Below are 18,505 nucleotides of genomic sequence, written 5' to 3'. Positions count from 1 at the left end.
AATTGGACTGTCCAAATCAAGCAAGCACTTTTATGTAATACCCCGCCTGGGAGATAATCAGAGGGTTGACAAGCTCACTTGGTACACAAGGTAACGAGACATATATAACAATCAAGAAGCTATATGCACGTATCTTTAACATGGATCAGGTGTTGTCGCTTAATCACAACAGCCTTCCACATCATGCGGCACGATACTCCGCGAGAATGATGGTGGTGGCGACGATAAGGCGTCTAAAGACTGGCATGCTTGCAATGCAGCTGCATCCTGAGACAAGGCAGGCTTAGCGTCCCCCTGGCTTAGGTGGCCGATCGTGATCGGCGAACCTCTAAAATTGTCGAAGTTAACCGATGATTGCCTGATTGCTGGACCAATTCTCCACTTAGATCCCTTCAAGATCCAGTGTGCTATGATTTCCTGAAGCGGGTCATGCAAGCGGGAAGTGCGATAACCATGGTCCTGGCGGATATGTCATATAACAGATCAAATAAATGCGCCACTATCTCAAGTTATCCGACCGTTGACGGCACTGATGTTGTCGGCGAACCTGTCCGCATAATCTGAGCTGCTTGTGTAAAGAATGAATCAATCCGGAGTGCTACAGGTCGAAGCAGATTAATGGCGACCTTGTCAGCTACTGCACTGAGGCGTTGGAGCGATTCATGGAATCGCTCAAGGATCTGAAAAGTCTCTTGGACCTGACTTTGATCCGGGGCTAGAAGAAAGAGATAGATAAGAAAGTTGCCACACAATATTAGTTGTGATCTAGCGTCTATGAAAGGCGTCAGTTGTCAGCAATAACTTAGGAGCTCACATTATAGCAACTCACGAAGTCCCCAGAATCCATGTAAACTTGCGGGTGTAATTTCATTCATGAAGTCTGTGAATGACCCAAAATCCTTGACAGCGTTTGAGAAGTGACGCCGTAAATTAGAGTCGGGGTCTCTCTTGGCTGCTTTCGTAACGGGACTCATGAGGGCACGAAAGAGAAGTGCCACAGCGGCAAAGAAAGCCAGATGCACAGGTGCTACGCAGAGTTAGATCAAGTAAGTCTTATTGTGAAATGGCTTCAAACCCACCGTTATTTAATCGCGAATCCGCAGATGAGGCTTTGTCCATCATAATGCACCTCGGAAGCAAGGATTGCCAATTATGAAGATCCGTCCTCAAACTTAGTAAGCTAGTCTCTCTTGATGACAGATCTTGCATTGACATCTCATAGGTGATATCCAGGCTAGAATATTTAAGTCAGGATTGACCTTGAGGAAGTGTGAAATCTGGTACGTACTAGGAAGACAAGAGCAGTCTATGCACTATACGAGTAACCGTTATCCCTTCAAAGAATCGCGCGCTAGCGGAGACGTCTAGGGAGCAACTGGTCAGGTCAACTAGATATCTGAGCTCTAACGGAACAGCCTCATCAAAAGCCAGATCATCCATTGTCAAGTCCGAAGTAGTAAAAGCTTCGAGATAAACATGAGGGGGGTTGCCATGGCAAACGGAAGACCAGACGTCGGCAGCAAATGTCGCCCACCAGAGCTTCTTGCGTAATTTCTTTTCCCATGACGCAATATTCCATCTGGTTGGGTCTCGATGTAATCCGATCATTTGCGCACAAGCCACCGCCTGAGAAGTCAGAGTCCAAACTCTTGGAGTCTCGATGGTGGCATTTTCCGCTGGATTCTCATGTATGAGCAAGAGGCACGCTTGCAGCGTCCACAGGTTTGGTCCGTGAAACTCCCTCTGAAGAGATGACAATGCTTCTTCAAATAACTCATGTTGGTTAAAACTTAGATTCTGCGACGTACTCGGGTCGTGGTGCCAGAAATTTGAAGCCAGTCCGTATATAACTCCACGAAGCGATGCCGGAATGGTAAGTTTATCTTTAGAGTAAGCTTGTAGAAAGCGCGTCTTAGATATCACCGGATAGACTGGATGGATATGTCGAAAGTACAGTCGAACAAGCATATCTGCATGTCCATTAACTGCTGCCTCGATATTATGTGATGCATTCCCCTTGGCCACATTGTCAAGTGGCGCAAACTCGTCGTGAAGCATGGAAAAATGTACGGGGGGCCGGTTGCCAGTGAGGTCGCCGGAGCACACTTGGATTATATCTGCATCAACTCGATTGACCTCGTTCATGACAACAGACCGAAAAGATGCCAGAAGCTCGGTGTCCTGTTCGCCAGCTAGGCCCATTGAATGAGCCGTGAGATTCACACCATCCTCCAAGGTATGCACGCTGGATCGTGAGTTGCGTCCATGGTTTGGGCTTCTGACCAACCGAACACCAACGACTTCGTCCGGACTAGTCACATTGACATGAACTTCAACAAGATCATCATTGTTGATAGTCCAAGGAGGCGAGGGAGCACCGACAGATGGGATCAGTGCTTCGGCAGTAGTAACGCTCGGAGTCACTGAAAGCTCGACCAGGGCCGGATCGGCTACTATAACCGTTCCATCAACGAAATTTTCGCCGCCATTAGTGGGTTTGAGGACCTGTGAATCAGATGTTGCCAGGCAATTCAGACCCTTGTCTCTACAAAATCGACCTTAGAATGCTCGTAAGCGACTTCTCATATCGTGAGCGGGAAAATGGGATGTCATACAAGGTGGCTGTGTGTCAATTATGCAGGCTGTCTTCCGGCGTCGACACGTATCGCATGGCCGGCTTTTGCGGCTCCTCCATTGGCGAGCCCGACCGAACTCGGACTGGATTCGAAACTTGCGTCTCTTGGATGCCGGCTGCTCAGGGGAATTTGGGTCCATCACGCACCCTGCACTCGAGTTATTATCCGTGCCTGAATGATTTAGCTCATGGCAATGAGTGGACTGGTTAGCCGCCGTGGAAGTAAGAGTTCCCCGACTCCGCTTTCCACCGTTCGGCAGACTCTAGGAGGCCGCCGGAACTAACCGCTGCCGAACAGTCTTATCTGATAAGCAGTAAGTATGTTACGTGAGAGTTGCGGCGCCTCGTTAAATTAATAGTGGTAAATTCGGGCCTCAAATGATTAAGGAATTTATTCAAGCCGAAAGATTCTATGTAATATGACTTTTGAGGTCAACGATAGACCTCCTGCTCATTTAGATACCTGCATAACACGTCAAATAATAACACTACTATCTGGGAGCAACTTCTTACTGATGATACTCAGCATGCACATTAAACCAATTTCTCGAGATACTGCATGGACTTTATTTTAAATGCCTAAGACTAGCTTGTATGCATAAAATTTTACTTCGCACTTTTACTCGTCGTCTCCAAAGAAAACCTTTATAGGCATCCATCCATCCTGTACCACCTTGAAACGTCCTTTGATTGAGTTGAGTTGAACCATCTCATTATCTGTCAGATCCCATCCATCTAGTTCAAAATTCGCCGCGATGCGGCTGGGTGTCACGCTCTTTGGAATGATGCTGGTGCCGCGTTGTAACCCCCACATAAGCCTAGTCACGTCAGTCAGGATGTCTCGGAAAGCGGACGCCTAGCTTGCCATCACATACACAATCTGTTGAGGTGTCTTTTCTTTCGATTTTGCAATCTCAAGCACTGCAGGGTCCTCTAGCAAAGGCCCCGAATTGTTGATGGGAGATCCAATTGTGCCCCCGAGGCATGAATAAGCTGTACAGTGTATGTTCTTAGACTTGCAGTATTCTAATAATTTCGGCCTAGCTGAGATGAGAATCGAGCATTGGAAGGAATAGGTCAAGGATGACAGGCTACTCACGAAGGGTTACTTGGATGAAGCTATATACGTTAGGTGAGCTACTTGGTCATGATGACGAATCACATACCTCAATCTGGTTTACGGCCGGGACAATATGACAAGACGGATCGTTGAGAAGCTGCTCGAGATGGCGTATCTGGAAATTTGAAACACCAATATTCTTGACTTTTCCAGTGTCCATGAGACTTTGCATGCCTTGCCTAACATGACGCCCGTCAGCCGACGTATCAGCTCCTAGAAGGTCTCAAGTGAATCTTACCATGTTTTGACGAAATCCCACTCTGGAAGGTGTTTGCTTCGGTCGCTCGGGTCAGTAGAGCAAGGAAAATGGATAAGAAACAGGTCTATATAACCAATATCTAGGTCATGCAAAGATTGCTCGAACCCCTCGCGTACGCGGTGATGCCAATGGTTGTCTAGCTTGGTAGTGACCCATATTTGCTCACGGGGTATGCCAGACGCGCGGATACCCTCACCGACTTCTTTCTCATTTCCATAATTGAGAGCCGTATCAATGTGTCTGTAACCGTGTTGGAGCGCGAATGTGACCGCTTCTCTGACTTCATCTGGCTTTCCCTGCCAAGTGCCAAGGCCTATGGCAGGAATGGAGTTTCCATTATTCAAAGGAAAGGCGAGTATCGTGTGTTGAGTCATGGCTACAATTTATTGCCTCCTCAGACCTATTGAAGGGGCTACACAGAAGGTAAATGTAAGAGAATGTAGCAAGGCTTGATGAGAAGCTTTAACGACACTACATCTGCATCTTTGAAGCCTCGCATTCCCGCCTATTGCCGGTACAGCAGATTGTCTACCAAAGCTCCTCCTCTCTGCTTTCGGGTTGATTGCCCGTTGTTAGGTGGAACTTGTGCCGACACATACTATGTAGCAGTGGGTCCCCTTGACGGAAGATGATGGATCTCTAGCGCCACAACTTGCGATCGGCGTACAGGAACCCCGCTAGATTTGAGTGCGCGATATAGTAACTCCGCCTCGGAAGAGCTTTTGGTGTCGAATGGTCTCCAAGATAACTAGATCCATAGATTCAGTCCTTTGGAAGCGATCTGTAATACCAAATGTGTTATCGGTCTCGATATCTAAGAACACTTTGTCGGACAACTTGATCTTGATATCGCAAGAGTTGGTTAGGAGGCGGCCATTAGGAAGATAATCTAACCTTTCTGGTATCTTGCGCCCCCCCTCCTATTGATGCAACCCCTTTTTGATCGGTCAAATGTGATCGGCCAACTTTAACTTATCAGGGCCATCAGCCCCACAAGCATGTTAATCAGCTTGGTGACAACTGTTTGCAGGCAACCCTGGCCAAGATAAGCTCATTGATATATGCAACGCAAGATCAAGCTCCCAAAAGGGCTGTCATGGTCTACAGTTGCATATAATCTCCAGCACCAGACCTGAGCAGCATCCCAAGGGAATTCACGTCAACATCGCATTAAGTGCAAGCAGTGTCTGTGGTGAAGACACATACTGCGACGATTTTCCATCATGGGTTTCAACAAAGAATTGTGGAAGAAGCGGCTTGAAGTGTGAGGATCAACTTCATTCAACATGTCATTGGGAACTGAGCTACAACAAAACACTGACAAACGACATCAACAGCCCGAAAGACGAGAACTCCTACTACGAAAACACCACTTGGTGCAACAGAGACTTGATCCCAATTCCTCCTGATCGACGGACCTATGGCGTGTGGTCTTATTTTGGTGCGTCTTCCACAATCTACCATTCGCGAAAACGACTTTTACAACAAGAACCGCCATAACTAATGTTATGGTTTTGACCAGGGTATTGGACTGTTTCTGGCTCTTGTATCTCAGCTTGGTCGACGGGCAGTACATTGCTGGCTTTTGGGCTCAGTCCACAGCAAGCTATCGGCGTTGTGGTAAGACTAGTACCATGTGCTTACCGGTTTCTTGACAATATTTAATGATATGTACAATCTTAGATCATCGGAGGCTTCATTACGGGTCTTCTCGCCGTTGCTTGTGGCTGGATCGGCGAAGTTCACCATGTGGGCTTCACAGTTTCAAGTCGATTCTCCTGGGGAATGCGAGGCTCTTACTGTAAGACGCATGGCTATGACATCTACCTGTTGAATCTTCTTACTAATGCTTACTAGTCCCGGTGATTCTCCGCATCTTCGTGTCGTGCATGTGGTAAGTAATTTCTATTTGCTTCTATGGCTTTGACGGGACAATTCCGTTTACTATGTCCAACTTCCTTCCACCTTAAGTCCAGTGAAAGGGGCTTACTATATTCTGCACTGCCTGAAGTATGTATTGACTTAAGCACTATAGGTTTGGTATGCAAGCATACTGGGGTGGCCAAGCTACCCGAGTCATGTTTGGAGCCATCATTCCAGGTAAATATAATATTACTCGTCACGGCATTCAGTAAAAGGGAGCTAAATCATCTCGTCTAGGTCTTGCTCATATGAAGAACTACTTCTCAGAGAGTTCCCACCTGCTGACAAAAGACTTCATCGGCTTGCTCATTTGGATGTGTGCATTTATCCCGGGACTGCTCATCAAACCAGAGAAGCTGCAAATACCTTTTGTCATTTGCTTTTTCTTCTTCGCCGGAACATGTATTGGGTGCCTTGCTTGGTATGTTCTGGATTCCACAACCCCAAGTATCTTAGCTCATAGATTCTCGACAGGGCTGTCTCACAGGCTGGTGGTCCAGGCTCGCTGTTCCATGAGCCTAGCACAACCACATCAGTTGGATGGAGTTTCATGTTCGGTATAACCGCTATCCTCGGGGCATGGGGCGCTGGTACATTGGGCCAGTCCGACTGGACAAGATACGCGGCGAAACGTTATTCCCCAACACTGTCTCAACTGGTGGCTGCTCCAATCACGATCGCGATCACAGCCATTATTGGTATCATTGTGACCAGTGCAGCACAGGATGTCTTGGGAGGCGATCTTATCTGGTAAGTAGCTTTTGATGTTATTTCTAATTTCTGCGCCTGTGGTTTCAAGCATACAAGATAAATGTCAAGTTCAAATGAGGAGGTTTCTCCGAAACATCCCTAGAATGTCATTTGCTGCTCTTTCTTATCTTGGGCGAGGGTTAACTCTGATTACGCATTGGTAGGAATCCGATCTATCTTCTAGCCGCAATGCAAGATCATTACAACTCAAGCCCAGCCGCACGGGCTGGAGTATTCTTTGCCAGCCTCGGTTGCGTCACCTCGCAATTCTCAGTAAGATCACCAAAGCGGTGCCTGACTTGGCCGTAAATTAACAGTGTGCTCAAGATTTCTGTTGTATTAAACTCGGTCTCGACAGGTATGGATATGGCTGGTTTATATCCAAGATACATCAACATCCGCCGTGGCGGTTATATCATGGCTTGCATTGGAATTGCTACGCAGTGAGTCCTTCAAAGTAGAACTTGATATATCTCGTTCTATACTGACCATAAGAGAAGGCCATGGCAACTTCTGAGCACAGCTACAAAGTTCTTGTCGGTGTTAAGTGGGTTTGGCGTGTTCATGGCCCCGGCAACGTAAGTTCAACAAGTGAAATGGAGAGCCTTGTTACATGCTAAAAGGTGATTACAATAGTGGAGTGATGCTTGCCGATTACCACGTTGTCCGACAACACAAACTGAAATTAAACGAACTGTATGTCGGCAATAGCAGTTCTATCTACTGGTTCAGATCTGGCTTCAACTGGAGGGCATTCGCAGCATTCACTGCCGGCATGTGGCCACTATTACGTACGTATAGGACCGCACATTTGAGGGGCAAAAGATCTAACATTCATATAGCGGGCCTTGTTGCCACAGTCAATGCCTATACTGATGCTAAGTGGACGGGCTGGATCCGGCTCTACAACTTGACGTTTCTTGTTGGAGTTGCCATTAGCTTCTCCGTTTTCATTGGATTATGCTACTTGTTCCCTGTTCCTGGACTGGGATTAGAGACGCCTTTTGTCGAAGATGAGGTCATCGATGGTCAGTCGACTCCTCTCGATACAGACTCCAAAGTGGAAGAGCAAGCAACAGGTAAAGTTTGAATTAAGAGGCAGAAGGTTCATTGCTATACACCTTGAATACGGCTCGATTCGTTTATTGTACGCTTTTGGTACAGGCACTAGCTTGAATGTAGTCGAGCTCATAACTTTGACAAGAATGTACCCCTGTGCTAGGGTAGTAAACATAAGCTCCTGAAGAGTGAAGATATTGAATGCCAAGAGTCGTATTACTTGAGGAACCGTCTTGCTTTGTATGCCTGTGCGTAGTAGGTGGGGTGCTGCATGTATAATTAATTACAGGGCTCCTGCGATCATACGTAAGCGAGCTTGATTGTGGCTGAGGAATTGATCTGCACCATTTGGGGGCTGAAACCACGCCGCACCGCCCCATAAGATCCTTTCAATCTCCGAGCTCCAAAACCAGAACAACTTCGACATCCTCTGTCTCTGTCATGATGCTGAAGTCTCAGTTTGCAGATGGATTATCTACCTTTGTCAACATCCGGAGCACCGCATTTGGTAGTTCCATGGGTGGCAAAGCATGTCTATGATGGAAAGGAGTTTTCATCTTTCCCACAGCGATGTGGATTTACCGACAATTACACAACCTACCCTACAGATCAGCTGGCTTCTCTAATCCAATCATGGCTTTACTTTGGAGTGATACGGCTCTTTTTCACGCCTTTTGGACAAGCTATCGACCCTGAACTATTCAGGGAGGATTTCAAGAGGAACACCGCAGCACCGCATGTCGAGAACGAACAACTTGATTCTCGGATACTTGTGAGACTTCTTGACCAATGGTTGAAGAAGGTTGTGGCGCCAGCAGTGGTGCCTTGGAAGGCGAAAACGCCTCCGAAACCGTCATGTGGAGACCTCTTTGAATTTCGAGATTCTTTCATCAAGTTCCTCGAAGAAGCTCTAGCTATTATTCATACGTTCGACAAACTTCCTCAAAGTACGACATGGCCAATGCCCATTATCATTCTCTCTACGAAAATACTCGTTATTTCATTGTCTGGTGTTTTGCGAGAACTCCTCACGTACGAGTACGGGGGCGATAACTCATTATCCATGCTGTACTCCTATACTCCTGGCGTCATCGAAAATGCATTTCCATTAGGTAATCTCGATGACTGGCAAATATCATCATCTTGTCAGCTGTTGCTGGATGAACTTCAAGCTCAGGGATGGTGTCCCAAAATTAGTAGAGAACTGTGTCGATCGCAGAACTATGCAGTGGTTTACTATATGAGCCGAATGACGACTCCACAACGAAGCTCTCACAAAGAGTGTTCTGCAACTGCTTGTGTGGGCAACAATGTGGACATGAAGAATTATGAGACGAGACATACTACCGAAGCATGCCAATGCAATCACGCTACTGTTCCCATCGAACAAGTCAGATCCATCATATCGGAAGGAGGGGTACCTATTGTCTGCGTCGAAAAGACCAAAGCTGGAAGTCCGAAATTAAAGGTTGCTCGAATGACAAACAAGACCCCCTTCAATGCAATATCACATGTCTGGGCCGATGGTCTAGGCAATCCACATTCAAATTCGTTGCCACAGTGTCCACTCGAGAGGCTTTCAGAATACGCTCAGCAATCTCCCCCGCTTACTTGGTTTTCGAAGCGAGGTCTCATCAATATTGGCGGCTTCCAGTGGGACTTGGTCAGGATGTCAAACAAACTGGAGACGCCCTGGTTCTGGGTAGACACATTGTGCATACCTGTCGGGGCTGACTTTGAGCATTTAAGACGTCGTGCAATCAACCAGATGGCCTCTATCTACGCAGCTGCAGCCCAGGTCATTGTGGTGGACTCAGGGATGCAGGGCCTCTCTTATTCTGAGACGCCTGAGCATATCTGCGAGGCTTTAGCCGCGCTTTGCGCATCTGCTTGGATAACCAGATGTTGGACATTCCAAGAGGCGGGTATTGGCAGTATTTGTCAGGTTCAGTGTTCAAATTCCGGATTCAACCCTGTCAACTTGCCAGTCGGGCAGGCGCACGTGATAACAAGCCCTGTCTATGAGAAGACCATATTTCGTATGGGCCTTAACATGTTAAAAGTAGCATGGTGGATATGGAGGACCCAAGGCCTACATCCAGGGTTACCATATTTGAACACGATCCTGGCATCCAACGCAACTGAACCCCTAGCAGCGCTGATTGCACGCCCCTTGAAGGACAAAATCATGCAACAATTTCAAGGAATAAAGAGTTCCATGTTCACTTACTCTGGAAGCGATCCTGAATTTCTTTACAAAGAATTCATCCTATGCTGGAACGCTCTGGGCTCAAGAACGACTACAATGAAGGAAGATGTTCACACGATTCTTGCTAATCTCCTCAACTATAGCGCATTCACAATTCTTGGTTTGAAAACCCCGGAAGACCGGATGGCAGCTTTACTTTGGAGCCTACCTGCCATTCCATTCTCAATGTTTCTAAGCACTACAGGATCGAGGTACAGGATTGGCGAAGTGCACAACAACAGATGGTTGCCATTGTATCCGAATGAAGATTTTCTCGAGCCAGAACCACGTGTGACAATTTCACCTAATGGAAGCTTATGCCTCGACTCTGAGCAAAAGCATTTGAGGTCAGAACCTGGAACATGGACACTTAACCCTCAGACAGCATCCACACTGGTAGCGGTTCTAATTTTAGATTCGAGAGTTCCCTTGCAAAGCGAGGTGGTCATTGCAGTGGAAGGGGATGAGAGCCTAAGACTCTCGTTGCGTTTACATCGCAACTCAAAGGACAGTCTAGCTAGGAGTTTGGGAGATGGACAGTCATGTATTGTTTTAAGATATCCTTCGAGCAGCAAGTCAGACAATCCGTCACTTACGCCTGGCCGATCTCTTCAAGGAGGGCTTTTCCAAATCACAAGAACATTCCAGCCTAGCAAGGAACACGTTCTTGCATCTGAGACGCCAACACGAGAGAGTTTGCAAGTAATATTTGACTGTGCTGTCATCGTCGATATCCAAGCAACCACTCTCGATGGCCACACACAGGAAATCACGGTTCCTTCAGAAGAAAGATTGCTGTCAGCCCGAAAATTAGCATCGCCTTGGCACTTGGACATCTGCGCTGGCAAGTACCCTATCACTAGTGTAATAGTTTTCTAAATCAGAACTGACGTTTATTTGGCTTCAGATCCCCCAGCCATTCCGTGGCCACTTCCACGTCGGCCCACGTATCCTCCTGTCTTTCCCCTTGTGGCCATAGGCTTGCCGTTCATCACAGTGTGCAACCTTCTTGACATCATTGCAGTCTTCCCATTGATTGCTTACTGCGCAAAACACTTCGCCTTACTATCAGATTTCTCCAAAGGTGCTGCAACAGCAGCATTCATACTACAAGGGTGCAGTCCTCTGTTCCAAATGACCATTCAATTCCGGCATTATTTAGTCTTGCTCATCTGGAACTTTATCACAATTACACCGGCAATTCTTTATGTCATATCGCACCGGATAGATGGAACGCGTCTGACTGGCCTGGAGTACGCGTTCGTGGTCATATCATGCTCAAGCAACGTCTGCTCTCATGCAGTCAAGGTAGCTTGGAAATGGTATTTTGCAAAGGAAGTCTTCAAGGAATGGCAGTCTTCTTTTTCACCAGACTGGACTCCCGAGAAAGAGCGCGGTTGGATGAAGGTAATTTTCAGCATGAAAGGGGACTTGGCAGAATCCGATTGGGTATATGAAGACAGTCGATAGCTTGGAACTTCAAGATCAAGCTTGATAGAATGAATGACAATGTCATAAAATCGTATCTGCCCATAAACCTGTAAATTTCTATAATTATATATTTCTATACGATTATCTATGTAGCGTCCATCATTGTCGGGGCAGGTTAGGTTCCAATTTAGTCTTGCTTCGCTGGTGATGTGACCATAGGCTCTGGCTCTGGGTGCCTGTTCACGGAGAGCCCAGAGACGACGGGGACACCATCATTTGTTTGTGGATAAGGTGTCGTCCAGCCATTCGTGTAATGGTCATCCCAATCGACATCGTGGAGGTATTTATGGTCGAGCCCGCGCAGCTCATCTTCCTCGCTCTCACGAATGTGCAGACCGGGGATCTTGTTGATGATGAAAAGGAGTATGCAAGACACAACGAATGACCAGACAGCACATGTAGTTGCACCAGCCAACTGAAGTCCAAGCTGACGGAAGTTTCGATTCCACCAGCCACCGGCATAAGAAGAGCCGGATACACCGTCAAGAGCAGGCACAAAGTTCGCCGCGAACAGGCCCGTCAGCAAGTCACCAACATAACCGCCCACGCCATGAATCGCAAAGATGTCGAGACCCTCATCGATAGAAAGAACATACTTGTACTCTGAAACAAGTTAATTGTCAACATAACCGCTCTGCAAGAATTGATTTGCTTACTGTTTGTGTAGAAACAAGCGATAGATGTCAAAAAGCCAACTAGGGCAGCCACATAAACAGGAACTATTCTCGAAGTTAGAGCTACTATGTGACGTTAAGCTGCAAATTGATTCTTACCATATCCTGCTGCAGGGGTGATGCCGACCAAGCCAGATATAATGCCAGAACAAAAGCCTAGAAGGCTGAACTTTCGGCTGTAGATGTATTCGATCAAAACCCAAGAGATTCCGCCTCCACATGCAGCTAGATTCGTATTGACGACGACATATATGGATCGAAGACTTAGGTTGGCCGTACTTGCACCTACATGAGACACAAGCTGTCAGAAATTGCGAGTTGAATTTCGGAGAGGGGCTGCTCACCATTGAAGGCAAACCATCCGAACCAAATGAGAACAGTTCCAAGGCACATGAGAAAAGGATTGTGTGGCTTGAAGTGTACAAGCTTCTTCCTTTCTGTGGCAGTGGTATCGGCAATACGCGGTCCCAGCATCATAGACCAAGCTAAGGCGCTGAATCCACTGGCGATGTGGACCGGACCAGAGCCAGCAAAATCGTACAGTCCAAGATTGTATAGCCACCCGCTGGGATTCCACTCCCAGTAGGCCAGGCTATTTCCATGTCAGAGAATTGTATCAGTACCAGTTATCAAGATTTGCGCTCACATGTAGTAAACAAAGGTCGTCCAGCATAACAAGAAAAGCATACTTGGCCATAATCTGCCGCGCTCAAGCATGGCTCCGGCTAGAATCATCGCAGTTGCTGTGACAAACGTAAAGCCGAATGCAGCGTCTACAGTCATAGTACGATTAGGTAATTGCAAACGGGATGAGAATTGTCCTTCTTACAGAGAATATCGGGAATATCACTATTCGCTAGTGATGGTTGAGCTAGCACATTGTGGAGGCCTGCCAGAGAAAGATTTCCAAATATCGGATTGGTGGTACGCGATTGATACAGCGAGTAACCGTAGACCCAGAACTGAATGCCACAAGCGCAGGCACAGAAAAGTGACTGGAAGATCATTGTCAAGGCAGCCTTACGTCTGTGCATACCAGCGTAAAGGAAGCCTATGGCTGGGGTGATCTGCCAACACAGAACCGTGCAGACAAGAAGCCAACATAAGTCGCCCTGGAATTATCCGTCAGAATCTTTCCCGCGGTATCATAGCGCTCGTAATTACCTTGTCATATGGCGCATTGAGATCCTGGGTTAGAGGATCGCCACCATCAGGGTAGACATTCCAGTCGGGCCATTCGGTCACCGGTGTGATCTCCGAATCAGCCATGGCAATGACACGGAAGGACGAGACGCGCGATGCTTTAGCAATAAAGAGAACTCTCGCGTATGGCAAAATGACTTGCAATCGACGCGAGGAAAGGATTGAAAAAGGGAGGGTTCGCGGGTGGTTCACGTATTATCTAGTGCTCCAGTATGATGGCGCATGCAGCCAAGAGATACCGCAGACAAGGCCCGAGGCAGTACAACAGTAGACCTTGATCATTCAATGACAACAAACTCTATTGGAGAGCCAAGCGCCTCACATGTGCGTGCCTGATAAGCAGGTACGATGTCTAATTATTTCCTCACATTGCAGACCTCGTGTAAGGTGATGGGTCAAAGTAGCTGGAAAACATGTCCAAATGTGGATAGCAGCGAATGTAACCAAGTTGACGTCGTCAGGTCATGACTGTTAATGATGACTTCCCCTGATTCGGCCATAGGACGCGAGTTATCTTGGGACGGCCTCCACGCCAAGGCGGCCACTACTTCATGCCAAGGGGTGAGCTGAGGCTCAGGGCAACGTCATCCAAACAACGTGCCAATTTGTCGTTATCAAGGCCCACAACGCCGAGAGTTCCAAGATCACCAAGACACGCTTAAGTTTCGTGTGCCACTTTAATTGTCCAATTGTTCCGTTGGACAAGATAACGCTTATCTCGTCTTTGAAATGTCCTTTGACAAACTCCAATTGAAAGTTGCCAACTTTCTCATATCGAATTTAAGAAGGAACATCAACACCACGTCTTCTCCACTGAAGAACAACAGAGGTCATTCAGTGTCGTGATGTGATGCTCGACACCTGGGGAATGGTTGCCGCAGGCTATTCTCAAGAAATATCACCGGATCCATAGGCATAAGCTATGGTGTTATGCGAAACCACTACCTCATGAAGCTATGTAGAGTTCGTCTTGCAAGCGGACGAGTCTAATGCAGCAATGATCGAAGTGCTATTCCCTAAGAACCCTAATCATGATGGTGAGTAAGGTGTCTGCCGAAACATAAAAACCACTTACCGTCCCCGTTAGCATTGTAACGGACCATGTCACTAGCATATTCTGGACTAGTCGTCGCACTGATATCATCGACATAGACGACATCATAGCCTAGATATGCAAGTATTATTAGACTGGTCTCTTCAAGATGAGATACGGGACTGGGAGCTTTGCCTTTGAAGTATGCGTCAATAAAAGTGCTCCAGACACATTGGTCAGCGTTAACGCCGCCGAAGAAGATTGTCGTAATCTCGTTCTCTTGTAACCACTGCCCATACGGAGTCTGAGGTCCCCAAAGACCACTGAGGCGATTCTTGTGGAAGAGGAAGTCTGTACCAGCAGCGAGGCCTTCGTCCTTCATAGTCCCTAAAACACCCCAAGGTTCAGCATTCCAAGCTCCACGCATGAGCTTCTGGCCCACCTCGATAGTAGTTCCATTTTCTTGAATAGTACCCATGTCAGAGCCAAAAGTCTCATTGGCCAGATCCGAGCCGCCAGAGAAGCCTGACTTGAAAGCTGGCGGGATGGTGAGCAGATCATAGTTTGTAAGGCCCCAGTTGACCCAGGTCACTTTCATTCCATGCTTGCGAAAAGCATTGATCATGTTGACTGTTGGCTCAACAGCTGCACGGCCCTTCGTGGCTTTAGGAGACAGCTCGGGGTGAAGAAAGAAGTTTTGCATGTCCACGATGCAGAGTACACTGCGACTGGGTTCGATGATAGCTTCTATCCGTTTGCCAAAGAATGGCAAGATCTTCGGCGTGGTCACCGGCATCGCATCGCTGCGTGTCAGGTCAAAGGTTCCATTAGGGTATTTGAGCCAATAGTTATAGAGATTGCCAAGTTTCTGAGATGGTTCATCAAATCCCACTCCTGCCAACGCATAAGCTTGTCTTTCTTCGATGGCAGTGCCCTTCGAAACGGTGATAAACCAACAGCATGCAGCTACGAGGATAGCCGATCGCGTGCCGGAAAACATCATGATAGTCCAATGTGTTTCTGATTGAGCCAAAGAAGGCCACTGTTGTTCGTGTGAGACGATGGTGTACTTTAATTATTTTTTCCGACTTGATATCAGTACGGAACAGTACGACCGTGAGCTCTCCGCGCGGAGCAAAGTGTTTTTACTCCATGGTCCGAAGCCGGCAGAGATCAATGACGGCTAGGCTGGTTTGTCATCAGCTGGGTTTGTATGTTGTTGGGGAGATGTATCCACCGGTTGATGTCGATCGAGATGGTTGAGGAGTCACAGATAACCAGCCGCATACCCGGCAGAACGGTCGTATCCGAAAGACCTGAGTACCGATTGTGGGGTAAGACGGAAATACAACGATAAGGGCTGTCAGTTTCAAAAATGGCTTTCAATCGGTGATAAACTTTAGCTTGCTGCATAACTCTTATCTGACCGCGGTAAGTTTGTCGAATCATACACGATGCGTTGACAAAACCCATAAGCGCCACAGGCCGCAAGAAGTTTGTTGCAGTTCCTCTCAATCTTCATGATTACTAGTGGTCAAGAATTGTAGAACAGCTCGATTACTGGGATTTTAGACCCAGGTGCGAAGTTACTTCGTTACCAATTCGACCAAGGATATGGCTCTGGCCATTTATCCATGCCGAGTTTTCTATTGTCAGAATGTACTAAGTCATTGTGTTCATAAGCCTAGGCGTTTTAACAGCGTAAGCAACTGGAAGGTTCTTCAATTCATCTTCGTGGCGGCGACGGTAGCCGGCCGTGATAAGACGGCCGACCGAATGCCGATGCGGGTGTCAGACAGCCGACAGCACAAGCCAACCAGATTCGGAAGGTGTTGAGACCGCGGGGCTCGCCGATATATCTACACGGAACGTTAAGAGGTGGTCCACAAGGATGGCGAGTGGACTGTTGTGATGTCTTTGTAGAATTAGGAGTCAGTTATCCGACAGATTGCATACCACTACTACAGTAAGGGACTCAATTAGGTGTAGCTATTAATATCCGAGGGCTTTTTCTTTTGTTTTATCGAAGCTGGTGAAATTAGATATGGTCAAAGGCAAAATGATCTATATCCCTAGAGGCTCGTGCTGTCTCAAGTAGCTTCAATTTTAACGAACATCCTATATTTAGGGTCGCTGTACTTGTGTGATGTCATAATGGTTGAAAGAGAATGATTCGGATGGAAATGTGACTCTTCATGAATTGCAAGCGGTCCGCACCGTCGCTAGGAACTTCAATTTCACAATGGCATTGTTCTTTGACGCTGTCGTTGTCGAAGAACATTACAAAATGCGGGCTTATTAGATCCTTCTTTGTTTCTCATGTTGTTCCCGTCATTGAATTAGCCCATTGCGCATTGTTCAATGAATAGACGAGTCTCATTTCCTGTTATAAATACAAAGTAGCCATCTACGCGTGAAAAACGCTTTGAGCAAGCCAAGACGATGTCACCATCTCACGACTGAAAACAAGAGACCCAATACTAAGCCATTTTCTCAATTCCAGGCGAAGAGCAATGATGGCTGTAGTTCAAACCGCTCGTCGGGAACGAAAATGGTATGTGCACTTGTTCGAAAGCGCAAATGGCCCGTATCTTTTCGTCAAGCACCTAGGCGAAGGCGCAGAGAGTCATGCACAATGTGTACGACAGCTCGAGACGAACCAATTGCAGGTGAGAAAGGTACGTCTCCATCGGCTTGACGCTCGTCAAGTCCGAGATACTGACAATGAAATCAGGATCACCCAATTTCTCAAGACACTCCTAGTGCCGTACGGGAACTATCCTCGATACGCACAATTGCTCAGCCATCAAGATGAACCCATGCTGACTGGAAATAGCAAAACCAACCAGAAGTGGTCTCGAGTATCGTACTGGCGCTACTACAACGGCGGCGACCTCAGTCGTTTCAAACAATCATGGATGAGTGAAAGGATCGAAATTCCCCTTCCAATAATCGCTCGATTTATTGGACAGGTGTGCCACACTTTATGGCTTTTCCAGTCTGGACCAGTATCAGTCTTCCACCGCGATCTCAACATGTCCAATATCTTTTTGCATTGGCAAGCCGGCTCACCGCTGCCAGATTTTCATGTGGGCGACTTCGGTAAATCTGGTCTGTCCACGGAAGTTGATACAGATTATCTTTCCCTTGATAATTACCGACAGCGAGATGTTTCTCATGTATCAGCCCATGCCAAGGCTCTGCTTTATCGTGTGATCAACGGAAAGATTGACGTCTTTGGGGACATACGAAAGGTCATTTCCAAATCTGGACCATTACGAGCTGTGTTTGAAGAATTGGACGCCTTTGTGACTGGCTCACAAACAAATGGGAATGGCGTGGCTCCGAGCCTGGAGCGAGTGACACAACTGGCGGAATACGCTGAGAGTGAGCTGCTTAAGTCTTGCTCCATTAACACTCGAGCGTTCTTTGACGACAAGCTTGTCAAGATGCAGAACGCCATGCCAAGATACTTTGACGGCAAGCATAAAGCGCTTTCATCTTATCCCATCCCCGGGCCGTGGCGACTTGCACAGGTCAACCCAGTAACGGGTGCCGTTCTTGCGATTGACAAGGAAATGCATCATCGTCCCAACCAGCACAACGACGACTCGGACACAGACAATGAATTCAACTTGCGATTGCATAGGAAAAACAGTCGCGTGTTTGTTGAAGGGTCTAGTGGCGACGGCTCATCGTCGAAGGAGTCATTTGTGCAAGTTGAAAAGCCATAGAGTCTCCGACCAACACGGAAGCACTCGTCCTTTCCAAGGAATGTGAGAAATTGGCGTGAGTAAATGGGAATTGGCCCTAGCAGTAGTGGACTAAGAGCCAGAGGAGGATTGATAGCCAATTGATACAACCAATCTCGGACACAGGAAATGCCACTTCAATAAAGTGAGAAAATCGTGACTTCGTATCAAGATTATGCTCCCAGTATTCTTGAGTGTCTTCTCATGTCAGTTTGAAATCGTACAGAAAATACCACTTTCGAGAAGCGGGAAGAGTTGAATGACTGGTCGGACATGTTTTCTTGTGGTGAATGTTGTCCACTGAAATTAGCACATTGATTTATATTCGCGGTGATGTCTCATTTGTCAGTCAGTCAAA

The 18,505-nt window shown here is 47.1% G+C and overlaps 3 protein-coding genes across 3 annotated transcripts; 1 reads left to right on the top strand and 2 right to left on the bottom strand.

The window, feature by feature from the left end:
* Nucleotides 1-7,047: 7,047 nt before the first annotated feature.
* Nucleotides 7,048-7,777, top strand: UCRPA7_8687 (putative ncs1 allantoate transporter protein; the record flags this gene model as incomplete). Its single annotated transcript, XM_007921198.1, has 4 exons — nucleotides 7,048-7,130; nucleotides 7,188-7,265; nucleotides 7,324-7,478; nucleotides 7,530-7,777. The coding sequence occupies 4 exons, from the start codon at nucleotides 7,048-7,050 to the stop codon at nucleotides 7,775-7,777; spliced, it is 564 nt and encodes a 187-aa protein (XP_007919389.1).
* A 3,835-nt stretch (nucleotides 7,778-11,612) lies between these two features.
* Nucleotides 11,613-12,846, bottom strand: UCRPA7_8686 (putative ammonium transporter protein; the record flags this gene model as incomplete). Its single annotated transcript, XM_007921197.1, has 5 exons — nucleotides 11,613-12,088; nucleotides 12,142-12,204; nucleotides 12,259-12,444; nucleotides 12,504-12,751; nucleotides 12,806-12,846. The coding sequence occupies 5 exons, from the start codon at nucleotides 12,844-12,846 to the stop codon at nucleotides 11,613-11,615; spliced, it is 1,014 nt and encodes a 337-aa protein (XP_007919388.1).
* Nucleotides 12,847-14,316: 1,470 nt separating this feature from the next.
* Nucleotides 14,317-15,020, bottom strand: UCRPA7_8685 (putative isochorismatase hydrolase protein; the record flags this gene model as incomplete). The annotated part of the gene is made up of 2 exons (XM_007921196.1): nucleotides 14,317-14,378; nucleotides 14,438-15,020. The coding sequence occupies 2 exons, from the start codon at nucleotides 15,018-15,020 to the stop codon at nucleotides 14,317-14,319; spliced, it is 645 nt and encodes a 214-aa protein (XP_007919387.1).
* Nucleotides 15,021-18,505: the final 3,485 nt, after the last annotated feature.

This window comes from Phaeoacremonium minimum, assembly GCF_000392275.1.
Source record: "Phaeoacremonium minimum UCRPA7 unplaced genomic scaffold PA7_03_scaffold_604, whole genome shotgun sequence".
NCBI lineage: Eukaryota > Fungi > Ascomycota > Sordariomycetes > Togniniales > Togniniaceae > Phaeoacremonium > Phaeoacremonium minimum.
The sequence above is the reverse complement of the archived record's forward strand: the minus strand, read 5'-3'. Positions and strand labels throughout refer to the sequence as shown.